The 18,250-nt window shown below is 45.0% G+C and overlaps 1 protein-coding gene across 6 annotated transcripts in view; it reads right to left on the bottom strand.

Annotated features, from left to right (window-relative positions):
* The window catches only part of LOC115133141 (pleckstrin homology domain-containing family A member 5-like), a 146,029-nt gene extending 129,544 nt beyond the window's left edge, over positions 1-16,485 (bottom strand). For 3 of the 6 annotated variants that reach the window (XM_029666070.2, XM_029666074.2, XM_029666078.2), the window contains exons 1-3: positions 16,323-16,485; positions 16,135-16,211; positions 15,254-15,311 (exon numbers count right to left, since the gene is read on the bottom strand). In XM_029666070.2, the coding sequence (XP_029521930.2) occupies positions 15,254-15,311; positions 16,135-16,211; positions 16,323-16,414 (227 nt within the window). In that variant the 5' untranslated portion in view covers positions 16,415-16,485. The remainder of the gene's footprint in view (positions 1-15,253; positions 15,312-16,134; positions 16,212-16,322) is intronic. The other 3 variants (XM_065021703.1, XM_065021704.1, XM_029666075.2) reach the window with 2 other exon arrangements.
* Between the last annotated feature and the right edge of the window lie 1,765 nt (positions 16,486-18,250).

The following is an 18,250-nucleotide window of genomic DNA, read 5'->3' as shown; positions in this document are numbered from 1 at the left end:
ACCAGGGTGGTTAGGAAGGCTGCTGTCTGACCAGGGTGGTTAGGAAGGCTGTCTGACCAGGGTGGTTAGGAAGGCTGTCTGACCAGGGTGGTTAGGAAGGCTGTCTGACCAGGGTCGTTAGGAAGGCTGTCTGACCAGGGTCGTTAGGAAGGCTGTCTGACCAGGGTCGTTAGGAAGGCTGTCTGACCAGGGTCGTTAGGAAGGCTGTCTGACCAGGGTCGTTAGGAAGGCTGTCTGACCAGGGTCGTTAGGAAGGCTGTCTGACCAGGGTCGTTAGGAAGGCTGTCTGACCAGGGTCGTTAAGGTTATCTGACCAGGGTCGTTAAGAAGGTTATCTGACCAGAGTCATTAAGAAGGTTACAGAATAGCTGAGAGTATGAACAATTGAACCTAAAATTACAGTTTGTGCACTTTCCTAGGTTTTCTCCTCCTTTGGTTACAGTTGGCTAGATTGTTTTTTTTCCTGACCAGAATCACTAAGAGCCAACAGACGTGTGTGTGTGTGTGTCCCCAAAAATAAAGTAATTCAAAGTTGGGAGTGATTGAGGGAGAAACTCATAGTAAAGGGTGGAGGATTTTGGGTTGTGAATCATCACGTACAGTAATCCAAAGCAGATGCTTCTCTTCGTAATACCTCAAATATGAGTGAGGATTAGTTGCAGTGTGTGTGTGTGTGTGTGTGTGTGTGTGTGTGTGTGTGTGTGTAGCCATTGAGCTCTATCACCCTGTTGAAACAGTGGTGTTAATTACAGTTGATCCCTGGGTCTCACAGGAAGAGGGAGGGGTGATAGAGCATCCAATCTCAGATGAGAAAAGCCCAAGCCACTGCACCGCTGAACACTATGGATTGCCTGGCATTCTGGCTCCTTCTGGGAGACTTTAATTTCCACTTTCCAAAGACAAATCTGATGCTTGGATAATGCAGTCACACAGACGCAATGACAGACACACCACACTCTCCGTATTAAAGCTTATTCCCACACAGTATCAGTAGACAGACCCAATCCAGTTTGAAGGTACACAGTTGATTATAGCGTGACTTGGACTGCAGTAAACAGTCTCTGTGTGAAGAACCAACAGTCTTGTCTGCTGTGGATCTGTGTCCAGTTCAGTCTGATTTCACAGTGACTGTTTATACTGACCTTAGGGGACTATCAGTTCGTCCTGTCTTGTGGCACGGCTCCAGACAAGCATGACAGACAGGACAAATGGATATCATATCATGTTTTAAAAGCTTGGTTGGCGACATGAAGAAAAACTGAACAGATATGAATTGGTGACCACAAAAGAGAGAGAAGGGGGCAGAAGAGCTGCAGTTACCATGACAGCGTTCGCACATGGATAGGAAGTAGATTAGTCTGTTTCCTGCGGCCTGTGGGCCTGACTTCCCGTGGATCAGAGGGAGGGCCTCTCATCTAGGGAGGGGCAGTAAATCACTGGCCAACAGACCACAAAACCATTTCAGCGACAACAAATCACAGACTCACAGACTGCATTTCATTAGCCTGACAACTCACACTAAATGATTCTGCTGCTGCTCTGTCGTCCGCCACATACTTGACTCTGAGACTGCCATCATTCAAGTCGTTTGTGGTGACGAGGGGCATTGTACAAAACAAAGTCATCAGCGATTGGATCGTTTCTAATCAAGGGATCAAAGCCATTAACACATTTTCAAACTGCCGCTTTACCCACGTGTGTTCTGGCTCTGGCCCAACCCATTGGTTTCTGGACCAATCAGCTGGCCCGGGAAGTCGAGAAGGTACTCAGATCCAGACTTATTGCAGAGAAGAAACTAACGTCCGTGGGCGTGGCATAGTTTTTAGCCGGAGCAAGGTGACTGGGTAGCCAGGCACGTATGTCAGACCACAACACAAAACAGAGGGGATAACTGACCACAGGCCATGTAATATCAGCCACAACACAGAAAGACCTGACTGCCCAATACAGAGATCTAGGCCTACTCCTACAATCAACTAGACCTTCAGAGCATTACCAACATAGGCTGTCACTCAAATATGGACCTCAAAGCCAGTTCCAATGCATTTTCCCCCTCTAACCAGGGACAGATTTTGACCTGGGACAACAGGTGGGTGCGATTCATTATCAGGTAGAAAACAAAACCAGCAGTAGCCGGCCCTCGTAGGGTAGGATTTGAATACCCCTTCAACCAACTGGCTCTTCAGCCACAGTGAGTCTGCTGAGTGGGTCAACATCTGCCTCCTAGAACCAGTCTAACCCAAAGAGGCTGTCAGAGTTGATCTAATGAAAAGAACCAGAGGACATAATGTCCATGAAAACTAGTGAATATAACTCTCCATTTGCCCGTCACTCCCATGAGATATTATCAAATCAAAGTCAAATCAAATGTTTTTATATAGCCCTTTGTACATCAGCTGATATCTCAAAATGCTGTACAGAAACCCAGCCTAAAACCCCAAATAGCAAGCAATGCAGGTGTTGAAGCACGTTGGCTAGGAAAAACTCCCAAGAAAGGTCAAAACCTAGGAAGAAACCTAGAGAGGAACCAGGCTATGAGGGGTGGCCAGTCCTCTTCTGGCTGTGCCGGGTGGAGATTATAACAGAACATGGCCAAGATGTTCAAATGTTCATAAATGACCAGCATGGTCAAATAATAGGTCTGTGACAGGTATGCTTCCACGTCTGCTGCTTGTCATCTCAAAAGATTTTCTTGGCAAATCTATGACCTTTATTATCACGCATTACACTATTATAATGATTAGGGATGCACAATATAAATCGGTGAACGTATCGGGATCGGACGACATCAGCTAAAAATGCCAACATCGGTATCGGTCCGATGTCTAGTTTAACGCAGATGTGCAGAACCGATGTCAAAGCTGACGTGCATATCATTAACGTAGGTGCATGAAGTAATGACGCCGCGTAACATTTTGCGCTACAAGTGCAACACAGCATTCCTAACCTAGCCCACAATGTCTGCAGTGTGGATCGAGCAGTCAACAAGTAGAGCAGTGAAGAGTAAGAAAATCTCAGCGAGACTCCATACAATGGAACGCAGTTTGGGTCTTTGAGTGTCAAAAAGGATACACGTCAAATAACACTATTTGACAATAAGACGTGTTAAATAAGCTTTTAATTTGACACATCAAATAAACACAGTTCTATTATAGAATGTTGTGTGTTCTGAATTTGCACGTGCAAACCAAGCACCACCACTACTATCAGTAGCACTGTCAAAGCTGCACTAAAAAGTCTGCAAACAAGCAAACACCAGCCACGAATGATGTGTTTTCAATGCCGCGTTGGTAATAAAGCATTATTTGTTTGACCACAACTTCTGGGGTAGCTAGCTTTAGCTTGGTACCTAGCTAGCACCAATTCAACCAGCCTGAAAAAATGACCAGTAGAAACTGCAGTCATTTTCATTTTTCTGAGCAATGATTTAGGAATCCTTGTGAGTAAGTATTAGCTAGGTAGCCACTTGTTCGCCTATTGAAATTGAACTTCAGTTCATGAAAATAAATAGCTAGCCAGCTACTTAAACATGTTGCCCAAAGATAACGTTATAAGCAGCCAGCCAGCTTAAACTGGCTAGTGAGGCTTGTCCAGACCGGGTTATGTGTTGTGAAGCTAGACACAATAATGATTAGGCACAATAGTAAAATTTGCAGTTTGCCTTCAAAATAAAAAGTACTTATTTGAAAGTGATGCAGAAGGTTACAATTGATGGAATCATGCCATATTTAGAGTAGATAATGTTAAACAAGTTTGGAATGTGAAGCAATGAAATGGGGTATCAGTCTACTCGATGACACCAACACAACTGTGAAGAGTTTACGCAGCTTGCCAGGGCTTGCTGTGAGATGTTACCACACTCTTCCACCAAGGCACCTGCAACTTCCCAGACATTTCTGGGAGGAATGGCCCTAGCCCTCACCCTCCATTCCAACAGGTCCCAGACGTGCTCAATGGGATTGAGATCCGGGCTCTTCGCTGGCCATGGCAGAACACTGGCATTCCTGTCTTGCAGGAAAAGATGGACAGAACGAGCAGTATGGCTGGTGGCATTGTCAAGCTGGAGGGTCATGTCAGGATGAGCTTGCAGGAAGGGTACCACATGAGGGAGGAGGATGTCTTCCCTGTAATGCACAGTGTTGAGATTGCCTGCAATGACAAGCTCAGTCCGATGATGCTGTGACACACCGCCCCAGACAAACCCTCCACCTCCAAATCGATCCTGCTCCAGAGTACAGGCCTCGGTGTAACGCTCATTCCTTCGATGATAAACGCAAACCCAACCATCACCCCTGGTGAGACAAAACCGCGACTCGTCAGTGAAGAGCACTTTATGCCAGTCCTGTTTTATGCCAGTCCTGTTTTATGCCAGTCCCAGCGACGGTGGGTTTGTGCCCATAGGTGACGTTGTTACCGGTGATGTCTGGTGAGGACCTGCCTTACAACAGGCCTACAAGCCCTCAGTCCAGCCTCTCTCAGCCTATTGCGGACAGTCTGAACACTGATGGAGGGATTGTGCATTCCTGGTGTAACTCGGGTAGTTGTTGTTGCCATCCTGTACCTGTCCCACAGGTGTGATGTTCGGATGTACCGATTCTGTGCAGGTGATGTTACACATGGTCTGCCACAGCGAGGACAATCAGCTGTCCGTCCTGTCTATCTGTAGCGCTGTCTTATGCGTCTCACAATACGGACATTGCAATGTATTGCCCTGGCCACATCTGCAGTCCTTATGCCTCCTTGCAGCATGCCTAAGGCACATTCACGCAGATGAGCAGGGACCCTGGGCATCTTTCTTTTGGTGTTTTTAGAGTCAGTAGAAAGGCCTCTTTAGTGTTTTCATAACTGACCTTAATTGCCTACCGTCTGTAAGCTGTTAGTCTTAATGACAGTTCCACAGGTGCATGTTAATTAATAGTTTATGGTTCATTGAACAAGCATGGGAAACAGTGTTTAAACCCTTTTACAATGAAGATCTGTGAAGTTATTTGGATTTTTACTAATTATATTTGAAAGGCAGGGTCCTGAAAAAGGGACGTTTATTTAGAGTTTAGATGGGTCCGACCACCATTAATCAAATAACTGTCTTATAAATGAGGGTTATTTTAGATGACCCCTAGCTATATTGTTAGCTAGCTAACTATAAAGCTACTGAAAAAGATGTTATTTTACATTTACATTACATTTAAGTCATTTAGCAGACGCTCTTATCCAGAGCGACTTACAAATTGCATTTTGCTATGTTTTTGGAGAATGAGCTCCCTAGCTTTTTTTTTTTAATGACCAGCACTATAGGTGCATGAGACAACTTTACCAGCATCATAGCAATACGTATTGATGAATCGCTGTGATATATGAAATACGAGTGACAGTGTAATCAATATGCAATAACTACGTAAAATGTTTATGAACGCATTAAATTATGTGATGTGCAGTCATATTCAGGTCCTGATTGGTCAACAAGCTTATTTACTGTTATTTGACACGAGTGTATCTTTTTTTGACACACAGAGACCCTCGCGGCGTTCCATAGTATGAGAAATCCTGGTTGAGAATGAAACAACTGAACAAATTAACAACGAAACAGCACAGCAAGTAAGTGAAAGAAATAGGTTTTGATTATGTTTTACTGGTAATTGGGACATACGTAACTGCCAACTAAATAACTTTTTGGTCAGTGTGGTGTGTGTGTGTAACCTTTATTTAACTAGTTAAGAACAAATTCTTATTCACAATGACGGCCTACCCCAGCCGGACGACACTGGGCCAATTGTGCGCCGCCCTATGGGACTCCCAATCATGGACAGATATGATACAGCCTGGATTCGAACCAGGGACTGCAGTGACGCCTCTTGCACTGAGATGCAATGCCTTAGACTGCTGCATCCATGTGGATGTGTGTTAACTATTTAAATGTACTAGAATGCTTAAAAGGCCACAAACATTTTAAATATCAGTTTATCGATGTTGTTTTTTTTGGGCAAGGAAAATATCGGTATCGGCCAAAAATGTCATATCGGTGCATCACTAATAATGATATATCATATTAACAAGCCATCAAATAATGGCACCATTATTATGACCCAATTCTATAATATTGGCCTGATCCCACAGGCCTTATGTTTTTGTGTGAGAGTGTGAGCGTTTGTCCTCCTGAGTGGGAGAAAAGCTGCCCTACAGCCACACAGAGGTTCCCATGAGACGCTACACAAGGTCAGGTCTCCACCATTCCTCCAGAATCCTCCTTTGAAGCCCCTCCTAATCTAATAGAGGCACAAGCGGGAATTTGGATTCGTTCTGTTTTTCAGTTAGGCACTTACACCAGAGAATATCTGTATTGACAAGGACTAGAGTTGGATGATAAATTGGGCTAATGATCCGATCCCGTGTTGCTTTTGGTGCAGTGAGGCCATTAGCAAGTGTTTTGAGCTGTGTTCCATCCTCCCAATGCTGCAGACTGAGCAGAGAGGTAAAATAACGGTCTGCTCCTCTCTGCAGTAACACCAGACAATCCAACGCAGCGCTCTACCTGCGGTGTGCCACAGAAATAAATTAGATGAAACAACAAGGCCCACATTAAAAATGTTAAAAAAGTCAAATAGCAGAGACTTCATCCTGAGATAACATGATGAAACAAACAGCATCAAAACACTCCAACAGCAAAGTGTTCACCTTCAGTTCACCTCCTCGTCTGTAGTCATGGGACCTTTAAACAGATCAAACGTCAGACTCATGCCCCTCTACTGAAACACATGATTAAGACAGCAGCGTCGTGTGATCATGGAGGATCAATGAACGCAGCTGAACGAACAGGTCGGTAAAGGTCTGGTTCTCCGCAACAACTAACGATTCAAACATTATCTGGTGTTTGTTCAGGAGCAGATTACCTTGTTCATTTTTGTGTAGATGAGAGATCAAGGTATTTTATCATCGCTCCTTAGAAACTAACGTGTCTGTCGTCGCAGCGAGAGAGGGAGAATGATGGTGGAGTGGATCAACGCGTATTAGGGGACATCATTCCCTTCTTAAAGAACACAGAGCTATATTCTGTAAAACAGTGTTTTAGAATCCAGCTAAACGTTTTACATTTCCAATAAGTCGCCGGGACAGGCTCGCATGCTTTCCAAATGTTATGCTTTTATTAACACTATTAGCACTAGCAACAGCATAGTGTATTTGTTTCCACATGGTCAGAGAAGTTGTCCAGATCCTAGCCTGGCTAGGTTATCCTAAACCAGAGTTCCTGAGGCCAATCCTCCTCTGAGTACGGGAGTGTAAACATGTATCTGGCAACTGGCTCACATCGCTCCCCGTCTGATCACTGGTAAGTAAACAAGACTTTGGCAGCATTTACACAGGCAGCCCAATTCGGATCTTTTTTTCACTAATTGGTATTTTGACCAATCAGATCAGCTCTGGAAGAAATCTGATGTGAAAAGATCTGATGTGACTGGTCAAAAGACCAATTAGTGGAAAGAAAAGCTGAATCGGGCTGCCTGTGTCAACACAGCCTCAGTGTCCTAACGGACAGCAGTACTCAGGACATTACAAGTGCAGTGGGGAGAGTGCAGAAGGGACACGTCAATGAACAGACTAAAGTATTGAGCATAGTATGCAAACACACCCACGCAGGTAGGCGAGCACGCACACACCATTAAGCCTGCTATTGACAGACACAGCAGGGAAGGACATTCTACAGAGCATTGCAGAGGAAAGAACAGAGCAGTGAGGAAAGGCTTTAACTTAATAAAGTTACTGCCTGTGGAGAGACAGTCAGGGCCTCAAGCTCTCACTCTCACCCTCCTCCTACCCGCTGTTGCAAACTTCCTCCCTCTCGCTCTCTCCCTCTCGAAACAGCTGTACGCAGAAGTACAGTGGCATACCAGGGGAGCCCCCTCACATCTTCAACAGCCTCGGTACGTGCACACTTCACACACACACACTACTGATTACCATAGTCTGATTAATCACGACTGCGACCAATGCTCTCTCCCTCTATTGGGCCATCCAAAACAAGGCGTATCCTCATCCATTAATCTAGCAATTGCTGTAGAATTAACTAGCAGTACATTCACCACTGAGTTGCACCCAGACAACTGACCCTGAATCCAACACTTAATGATTTGCCAGTCAGACAAGCGTTGACCTGAGAGTGATTGGCTTAAATGTTGTCCATTACATTCTCCTCTTTTAGCGCCAGGCATGAATCAAGTGGTCCTGCCTGCGTTTCTGCATCGGGCCTGGGGGCAGAGCACACCGCTCCCTCTGCTTGTAAGATCTGTCCATGTCCTGCTACAAGTAAATGTGCGTATTGAAGTCTGTATTAGTATATTGGAATTGTGTATTCATGGTATGCGTATAATAAAGTGTAATGAGATTTCCATTAACTATAAAAAAAAAAAGGCCCAGGGATTGAACACACTCAGGCTTTGCAATGAGCTCTGGCTAGGAGTGGGATGTTAATGGTAAATCAGGTCAATGATATCTTAGATACTGACAGATCACTCACTCATAGATATGGCCAGTCATAACAACTCAAGATTTCAAGTTGAAAAGATGTATTCTCCATTATAGTACCACCACAGATTAGGGTATGCAGTGCAATGGTACCCAGGGCTGAAAATGACTCAGTAAGGACTCTTCTGCAGCTGGAGTCGCACATTTTGGAGAATATTCAGAGGTGGAAACTTTCAGTGGGAATTAACGGGAATATATGGGAATTAATGGGAATATATGCAAATTAATATTAATACCATTTAAATGTAATATTTTTTGCATTGGATATATTTACCATATCATATGGAGACAAACATAAACCTTTTACATTATGATAAGTAGGTAATCCTTCCAATAGAAATACTTTTTGTTTTAAATTAGTTACAAATTTAACTTTAAATGAGCTGACTCTTCACATGGGATGATTTCACTGAACAACAAAAGAAAATTCCTTGAATGATCGCCAATGACCCATCGCATCTTCCAAAAACATTTTCAACATACATCTGTAAAATGATAGACTAGAAACTAAAGCATTGGATGTCTTCCACTCAGGCTTCCATGTCTTCTCCCTGGACCTCCTCAATGTCCACCTCTTGAGGCCTCAGAGTCTGATGTTCATCTTCACTATCACTTTCTAACCTTGTTGAGGATGACTCGTTGTCAGGCTCAAAAAGCCTCAAATATGCCCAGATGGCCACCAATTTTTCAACCCTTGTATTGGTCAGCCTGTTGCGTGCTTTGGTGTGTGTGTTCCCAAAAAAGGACCTGTTGCACTGAGGCGGCTGATGTTGGGGGATTTGGAGGATGATGGAGGCAACAGGGGAAAGAGCCTCAGATCCACAAAGTCCCTTCCACCAGGTGGCTGATGAGATATGTTGGCACGACTGCCATATTGCATCTCCGTCCCAAAGCCCTTGCTTGGAAGTGTACTTCGCCAGACTGCCAAGAGCATTACCCTCATCCAGGCCAAGGTGGTGAGACGGTAGTGATGACACAATAGGCCTTGTTGATCTCTGCACCAGACAGGATGCCCTTGCCAGCATACAACATGTATTCTGCTGCGTGTACGGGCTTCAGGCAGAAGTCTTCACGTTTTGATGTATTTCAGAACTGCAGTTTCCTCTGCTTGGAGCAACAGTGAAGTGGGCAGGGCAGTACGGATTTCTTCTCTTACATCTGCAAGCAGATTCTGAACATCAGACGGTATGGCATTGTCTCCCTCAATCCGTGCAATGGCTACTGCTATAGGTTTCAGGAGTTTCAGGCTGCTTACCACTCTCTCCCAAAATACATCATCCAGGAGGAACCTCTTGATGGGGCTGTCCATATCGGCAGACTGTGATATGGCCATTTCTTGGAGAGACTCCTTCCCCTTCAGGAGACTGTCAAACATGACGACAACACCACCCCAGTGGGTGTTGCTAGGCAGCTTCAATGTGGTGCTCTTACTCTTCTCACTTTGCTTGGTGAGGTAGATTGCTGCTATAACTTAATGACCTAACCATTTCCTTGGCTCTCTTGTAGTAGTGTACACCTTGTTTTCAGTTCCATGATGTCCTTGAGGAGCAGATTCAATGCGAGGGTAGGACTCCACTTTAGACCAAGCAGCCTTCATGTTCACAACATTGTCTATCACCAGTGCAAATACCTTCTGTAGTCCAAGGTCATTGATGACTGTATTCAGCTCATCTGCAATGTAGAGACCGGTGTGTTTGTTGTCCCTTGTGTCTGTGCTCTTGTAGAATACTGGTTGAGGGGTGGAGATGTAGTTAATTATTCCTTGCCCACAAACATTCGACCGACCACCCATCAGAGATGATTGCAATACAGTCTGCTTTCTCTATGATTTGCTTGACCTTCACTTGAACTCTGCATGCAGCAAATTAGTAGATCAAGCATGTCTGGTTGAAGGTGTGCATGCTGGGCAAAGAACATTCAGAAATCTCTTCCAATACACATTGCCTGCGAGCATCAGAGGTGAACCAGTTGCATACACAGCTCGAGCAAGACATTCATCAGCATTTCTCTGACTACGTTCCTCCATTGAGTCAAAAGCTGTTGCTATCGTTAAGGTGTCCGATTCATCATTTTCACCTCGAATAGAAGTAGAGGGACTTTGGTCAGAGGTTGCTTGTTGTGAGCGCTGAGAGAACTTTATGCACTTGGACAGATGATTCTGCATCTTTGTTGCATTCTTCACATATGATTTGGCACAGTATTTGCAAATGTACACAGCTTTTTCTACATTGTCTCCACACATCAGTGGCATTTTCCTGTAAAGATTAGAAGAGTAAAAAATATATACAAAGGAAAAAACAATTCCATGTACAGATAAATAGTTAAGCAGTTAGATTAAACAACTCTTTTGTAAGATAAATTATTTAAAATAAAACATGAAAACAGGTGAATTAACACTCCTCAGTAAGCAGGCTTAAGCAAGCTAAAACCCACACGGGGTTGGCTGTAGGCTACTATTTACTAGTAAACCAAAAATCATGTATGTCAGGTAAATTATATTCAGCCCACCCAGTACTGTAATCAAAACTTACCAGAAAGCATGTAGTCCTTGGCTCAGACAGTGTAGTAGTGTGGGCTCAATATCATCGCAGTCATGTGAAAGATCATGAGAATCAGCTGTACATGTGATGGAAGAATGCACTGTGCATGCAGAGGGTTGCAATTCCATTGAATTAGGGATAGTTTACCCAAAATATGCCACAAGACCTAGAATTGCCTTATTTGTATCCCACAAAAAAAAAAGTTCACCGTTATTAGCCAACTATTTTGATGATGTCCCAAATTCCCGGGCTTAACTTCCCATGGAAAATTTCCGGAAAGTTTCCGACCCTTTGCAACCCTAGTTGCAGCACAGCCAAACACAAAGTCTGCATCCCAAACGGCATCCTACTCCCTATATGTAGTGCACTACTTTGATGAGCCCTGGTCAAAATGTAGTACACCATATAGGGAATAGGATGCCGTTTGGGATGCACTGTACAGTCGGCTTCTAGATCTGCATTGCTTGTTCTTTGGGGCTTTAGGCTGGGTATCTGTATAAGCACTTGGTGCCAACTGCCAATGTAAAAAATGGCTTTACAAAATAAGATTGATTGACTAAACAGCCTTTTCGCAGCTTATTGTAAGCAGAAAATGAGGCTTGTGAGAGGCTTGTGGCGTGGAACCAGAGACGTGTTGTGTTTAGGGAGGAGTTGATGAGCAATAGGACAGAGTTGCTGAAAAGCCATAAGAGTTTAGTGTCTCTAGTGAATCATACAACAGCTTTGACGAGGGCCTGTCATCACATGCTAGTGTCAAAACAATCAGCAACAGAAATGTTACAGGCCATTCTTACTCTCGTCTCCCACTGTTGAGAGCGAGCTAGGGCAAGAGTGAGCGAACGAGACAGGAAGCTTTTCATCTGTGTAGCAGCTCCACCCAGCCAGCGACCCACTTATAGATCTGTCCAAACTGTTCAACCACAGCTCACATGATCCCAGAGGTGGAAATGTGTGTGGACACAAAACGTACACACACTGCTGACAGATGTCCAGGAAAAGTTGAGTGGCTCTTGTATCCTGGTGGAAACACCTGCAAGACCTGTGTCTCCTCCTGACAGCTTATTCTATTCAAAAAGCTCACTCTCTCATACACACACACCTCTCTCTAGCCATCTAGGTCTCCCTCTCCATCTGATCAGGTCTCTTTTTTTTATACTCTTTTGTTCTCACTCTCTCGTTCTACATCTCTCGCTCCACTCAACTCCATCTGATCGCTCTTTTCAGCCTGACACACAGGAACCTTTCTCGCCATTATTCCTTTGCAGCACCATTCTCAAACTGAAACTCCATCCCTTAGGGTGCATCTAGATTCACAACACAGCTTGTTTCATTAAACGCAGCCCATTGAGGATTCCACCATGGCGAGTGCTGCAGTAAAGCTGAAACCACTAGCTATGTCACTTCTCCTTAATGCTGCTTTGTGGCCTCGCCTGTAGGCTCCACACACACAGGCATAAGCCCCAAAACCTGATCTGAGCTGGGCCTAGAGCCTCCACCTCTCATCCTCCTCCAATGGGAGAGTAATATTCACCAGTGGGCGTGGAGGAGAAGGGGAGCAGGCCATGTTTCTCTAACTGTTTATTTTGTGGTATTCCCTAAGTACTGCCCCAGCTGCCAAACTAAGCCAGGAGAGCTCTGTCTACCAAGGCGGTCTGACTAGCTCTCTTTGCCTACCCACCTACACTCCAAGTGTCAGTTACAGGTCATATCCTCCAACCATTTCCCAATTCACATTCATTCCTCCTTCCTCCTCCTCTCACTTCAAGAAACCAGCATGGGAAGCAGGGGAGGGAGAGTGAAATGAAGCCACACTGCAGGTCTTAAACATGGCTCCTCATCCAGCTTTCTCTGCCACTCCTGGGATGCATCCCAAATGGCAACCTGTTCCCTATAGAGTGCACTACTTTTGACCAAGGCCCATAGGGAATAGGGTGCCATTTGGACCGCAGCACCCAGTGTGTGAGTAATACTCACATCCAAAACACCCTTATGAAGGCTATTGCAGCTAGCTGAAACGTTCTCTATTGTGGTTAGTGGTATATCAAATCACTTGGGAGCTGCATTTGCTGTGTGTAGGCATTCTTCCTTTATTCTAAGTGTATACATCTGCCCGTCCAGCAGGTCCCAAATGGCACCCCTTTCCCTATATAGTGCACCACTTTTGACCAGAGACCTATGGGCCCTGGTCACAAGTACTGTGCTACATAGGAAATCGGGGCCATTTGGGATGCAGGCCTACTGCGTGCGCAAGTGAAGAAATATCTGAAGGCTAAAGGGAGAGAGGGATAAGTGAATTAAAGATGCTGGGTGAAAGCAACCCTGGCCGTTAATGAATGGGATCTGTAAAGTAAGTGTGTGTGTCCTTTAGAGAGCCCCTCCACAACTCCTCACAGCCCAGGAATAATACATGCACTGTATCATTCCTCATCTCTGGCAGCCTTCCACCTGCTGCAGAGGTAATACTGTAGAAGCCCAGCGTGACACACTGAGGTCAGACACATTAGGCGGATCATTAAAGGTCTCAACCACAGCAGCAACATCCCAGTGGGCAATATTAGCTAGTTGAACCAACGTTATGCTGACGTCTTATATGTTATGTCATGGCCAGCCAGGTTGGATACCGAAAGAAATGGGACATTTTTTTTTAATTACCAGAGAATGTACATTTCTCTTAGTGGGAGGTATTGGACCCTGAATGACTGTGTTTTTGTCTGGTGGGAGGAGTGAGGGAGGCACTTCCATAGTCTCCAGTGGGTTTAGCTCGGTCATGCGTTCAGAGTCTGAGTCAAAGGGCTTAGAGTGCATACTGGGTTACGCTACACTAGCTGCCTGTGAACTAGTGTACTTCAGGGAGTGTGCACTAGGCAGGGTATTGACTCTTGGGAGTGTTTACTGAAACATCTAACACTTCTCCTTGGATTGGTTCTGTCTCCAGGTACACTTGGACAAAGGGGAACAGAGAGGAGAATCCCTGTGTATTAACGGGAGTCACGAGGACACCGGCTGGGTCGTGACACACACACTCACTCCAGCGGCCCACTGTCTGGGTCCCATGGTACCACTTCAACACCAGAGAGAAAGAGAGGGACATAAATCTCTGTGTCCAATCTCTCTAAACCCTCTTCTTGGCTTAGCATTGGACTATCAAAGGGCATTAAGTTCCTTTTGAGATGTAGGAGAGCATAGGGGACTTGGAGGGCATAAGGCCCGCATAATGGACCAATACAAGGGCTGACCGGCAAGGAATTTGAGAAGAATTTTTTAAAATCATGCGCAGTGCAAACTGCAAAACAGCACACCATGCACTGCCAACGCAATGCTGTCCAAAACATAAACTGGACAAAATAGGCCTAATTGTTCTCAGTCCAAAATGCTGCTCTTTGCGTTTCAGAAAGATATCCCGATCTAGAAGTGTGACAGTGATTCAGCCAATTGCATTCCTTCAGCCTACGGTCCAACTTGAGTCCGTGCCATCAGCAGTGTGCCATAGTAATAATCCAGGGGAAGGAGGAGAGAAATCACTGACAGGGACACAAAATAAACACACACTAATTCACAGCGCAGCGATACAGTATGTATGCCTTGAGATACAAAACACACTCCTGTTAGTGGACCTATTTATAACACACGCTATTAGCTCACTGTATGTGTCAGTTGCTACTCTCCAAATGGCCATAGCAGAGAACCAGAAGAGAGAGCGGTGAAGCAAAGCCAACTGAATAGCACTGGAGGGCTTAAGACATCATATACATGTGTTTCCTCAAACACTGACTTATCAACCCAAATGTGAATGTTCAACAAACTCAAGCCAATTTTTAATAACGTGGTGTCTCGGGTGCGAGCACACACACATGTACTTACACAGGGTCTAGCAGCGTAGTGTCCCGAAGGAAAAAGACCACAACAAGTAAAGCCTGTTCAGCCCAGATGCACACTGGCTTGTCAAACTCCATCACAGACAGTAATGACTTGTTCTGAGGAAAAACTAGACCTCGAACTCTCTGTTTGTGTGTGTGTGTGTGTGTTCATAAGGAGGGAATGTGGAGGAGATATTTCCTGAATACTCCAGAAGGGCAGAGGGAGAAAATGGGAAAATCTCAACTGCCGTCAAACAAAGCTGCCTGCCAGCGACAGTACGAGAAGACAAATATCAAGTGTTTCCCATAAAGCGCGGTGGCTTTGAAAATCGAACTCACTTGATGAAGCAGCGGGCTCCTTCGAACGTATATCCCTCCTCCCATCCCGTTGGTAAATCTATGCGGGAAAGAGAGGGGGAAGAGAGAGGGGAGAGGGTAATGAATAGGCTACGAGACAAATAAATCGCAACACACACAAGCGGCTGTTGAGATAGGAGCGGAGATAGGAGCGTGACCGAAAACACAGTTTCCCACGCCAGCCCCTTTGGCAATATTTGTAGCCTACCGCTATGCTATCCATTAATGATATATCCTAGTGCGGATGTTAGAATAGCCTCATTGTCATTTCCATTCGTATCCGTTATTCAACTTAATGGATTGATAGGAGCCAATTAAAATGTGAGATCGGCTATGCTTAAGAAGCAGGCTTTTACAGTGTGAGGACCTATGCATTCCGCGCACGAACTCTTCCATCTACTGCGGTGGATATGGAATGGTAACAATAACATCCTTATCCGCAAGTCATTTTCACAACAATACAAAAACATGTGTTGCAAGTCTCGCATCAATGTTTCATTTTATAATGTTATCAACAACTGTTGTTACAATTGTTACAAAATGACTACCCACTGCTTCGACTACGGGCTTTAAGCCTTAGTCTCGGCTACATGGCAAGTGACAAACAATGTAAAAAACTAATTTATTCGTTTATTAAATGTGAATGCCTACGTGACGGAACTTTCAACAAGTCTGTCGCAATGCCTAGGTAAAATTAACGTTAATTGGCGGCTCAACTTGGTGGTCCTGGCGCAGAGAGAGACGGCTGTTGCTTGCGGCAGGGAGTCTTCGCTCAACGTTTCTCCGTGGTTTCAGAACCCCTTTAAAACCGAGACTCTTGCGGTATGTAACGAATGAAAGAGTTCTACGAGAACCGTTTTTACCTGGGGTTTTTCTGTGCCCCGTTATGACGGCCTCTCCGGTGACGGGATGCAGCCAGGTCGTACTCTTGGCTTCTTCACTGTTGGGTAAGAAACGGGGAGAAGGTGAACACGCAAATAACACAGACATTATCAAACGCGTCGAAACAAAGCCAATACACTTCCATGCGCTGTATCCTGGGAATATTTACTTGAAGAAGAATATCCTTCCGTCCCGAGTAACCCCATAACTCCAAGAAGAAGGCAGGCAAGAGAGCCAGTCTGGGTTTAGATCCGCCGCCATGTCTAACAGAGGACGGAATCTGGAGTGCGCGTATCCGTGCCGTCGGCGCGTACTCGGGAAAACCTTAGCAACTGGGCGCGGGGAACCTCTGGGGCGGGAGCGTGCTTGCATGGTAGAGAGGTCTCCTCCTGTTTTTACATTGTTTTCCAAACTTTTATTGAAACAAATTATAGTTTGTAAGTTCATACTAAGGAGCACAAACACTAGCCTATATAAGCATAGCCTAGAGCAAGCCTATGATTCAGAAAAATAGCCCACCTCAGATATTTACATGCTATGATGTAAAATTCAATTAGATATGGCATTGAGTAATATCAATCCGTACAGCATGTCCTTGTAGCCTAGGGCTACTGAATTCACCAATGGAATACTCATCCCGCAAGTGTGCTATAGCTTACGCGGATGGTCCGTATTATCACACATGCCATCCCAGGTCAACCTTGAACCTCACTGCATGGTTCAGCTGTCTATAAATCCTTCTTCCACCCAAACAACCCTCCCCCTCCCTTCACCCCCTCCCTATAGGTCAGACAGAGCAGAGGATCCCGAGTAGATTAAATGCATGTGTGTGTGAACGGGTGCATGTATGCGATTGTAGAAGTGCAAGTGTGTGTATGTGTGAGTGTGTGTGTGTGTGTGTGTGTGTGGGGGTGCATGTGTGTGTCTTGCCAAAAAAGATGGTGAAAACGCAATACAGACAGATGAGCCAGGACGTCAACACCACGCCACCACGCATATGAGATTTATCCAACAAAACACAACTACATAAATGAAAACAAAGCACTTCAGATACATGTGCACTGTCCAAGCCAAAGTCAAACAAAGGATACCCACTAGATACTGATCTGTGGTCAGTTTGCTGCTCCACTTCCCTAATGGTTAAGGTTAGAATTTGGGGAGGGTAAGCTGATCCTGGATATGTTGTCTGAGAAGGGGAACGTCTTCCCACCCCTCAGGCTCCCTGGCCTTGTGAACTCACCACTAAATCCACCCAATTAGTAATCCTTATGTCCAAGGGGGTTTAGCAGATGTTTGTGTGTGTGTGTGTGTGTGTGTGTGTGTGTGTGTGTGTGTGTGTGTGTGTGTGTGTGTGTGTCAGAGGAGACTGTTATAAGACCTCGGTTGGAGCCAAAACATATCTGTTGATTTACTTGTGCAACAGCATACAGTGTAGTAACTATTAAGACTTACTTCATTTAAAAAATATGTTGACTACTGTTTAGCACATCAAATGAAAGCAATATTTGCTTAAGTACAGTGATTTGCACAATAATAAATGCAAATCATCCAATACATGGACTAATAATGTGTGACGTAAAAGGTAAATCATGTAAATAAACACTTTAACTAGCTGGTAACTACAGTTATATGTAAATCGTGTAACTCCCAGAGTGTTTACATTCCAGTGTAGATATGGCAGTGGGACAGGAGGATGGAATGCAGTGCTGCTAGTGATTACCGTCTCCTCTCCTCTGGATATCAAAGGTAGCGAGATGTTAGACTACACCAGACACCAGAGCCAAGCGGGGCTGGGGCTATATGGGGAACTGCTGCTGTGAGTGAGGGAGGGAGCCTCAAAACAAACACGATGAAAACGTTTCAAACGCTGCTCTGGTTTCTGTCGACGGTCATTAGGACGGAAATGTAGCACAGGCTGTACTGTGTGTATGTGTGTGTAGGGGAGGGGTTTTGTGTGTATGTGTGTGTAGGGGAGGGGTTTTGTGTATGTGTGTGTGTAGGGGAGGGGTTGTGTGTGTGTGTGTGTGTGTAGGGGAGGGGTTGTGTGTGTGTGTGTGTGTAACACATCCTTATGTGAGAGAGTGCCTGTGGTCTTGG

The sequence above is a fragment of the Oncorhynchus nerka genome, linkage group LG8 (genome assembly GCF_034236695.1).
Source record: "Oncorhynchus nerka isolate Pitt River linkage group LG8, Oner_Uvic_2.0, whole genome shotgun sequence".
NCBI lineage: Eukaryota > Metazoa > Chordata > Actinopteri > Salmoniformes > Salmonidae > Oncorhynchus > Oncorhynchus nerka.
Note: the sequence above shows the minus strand (reverse complement) of the source record. Positions and strands in the feature narration are given on the sequence as shown.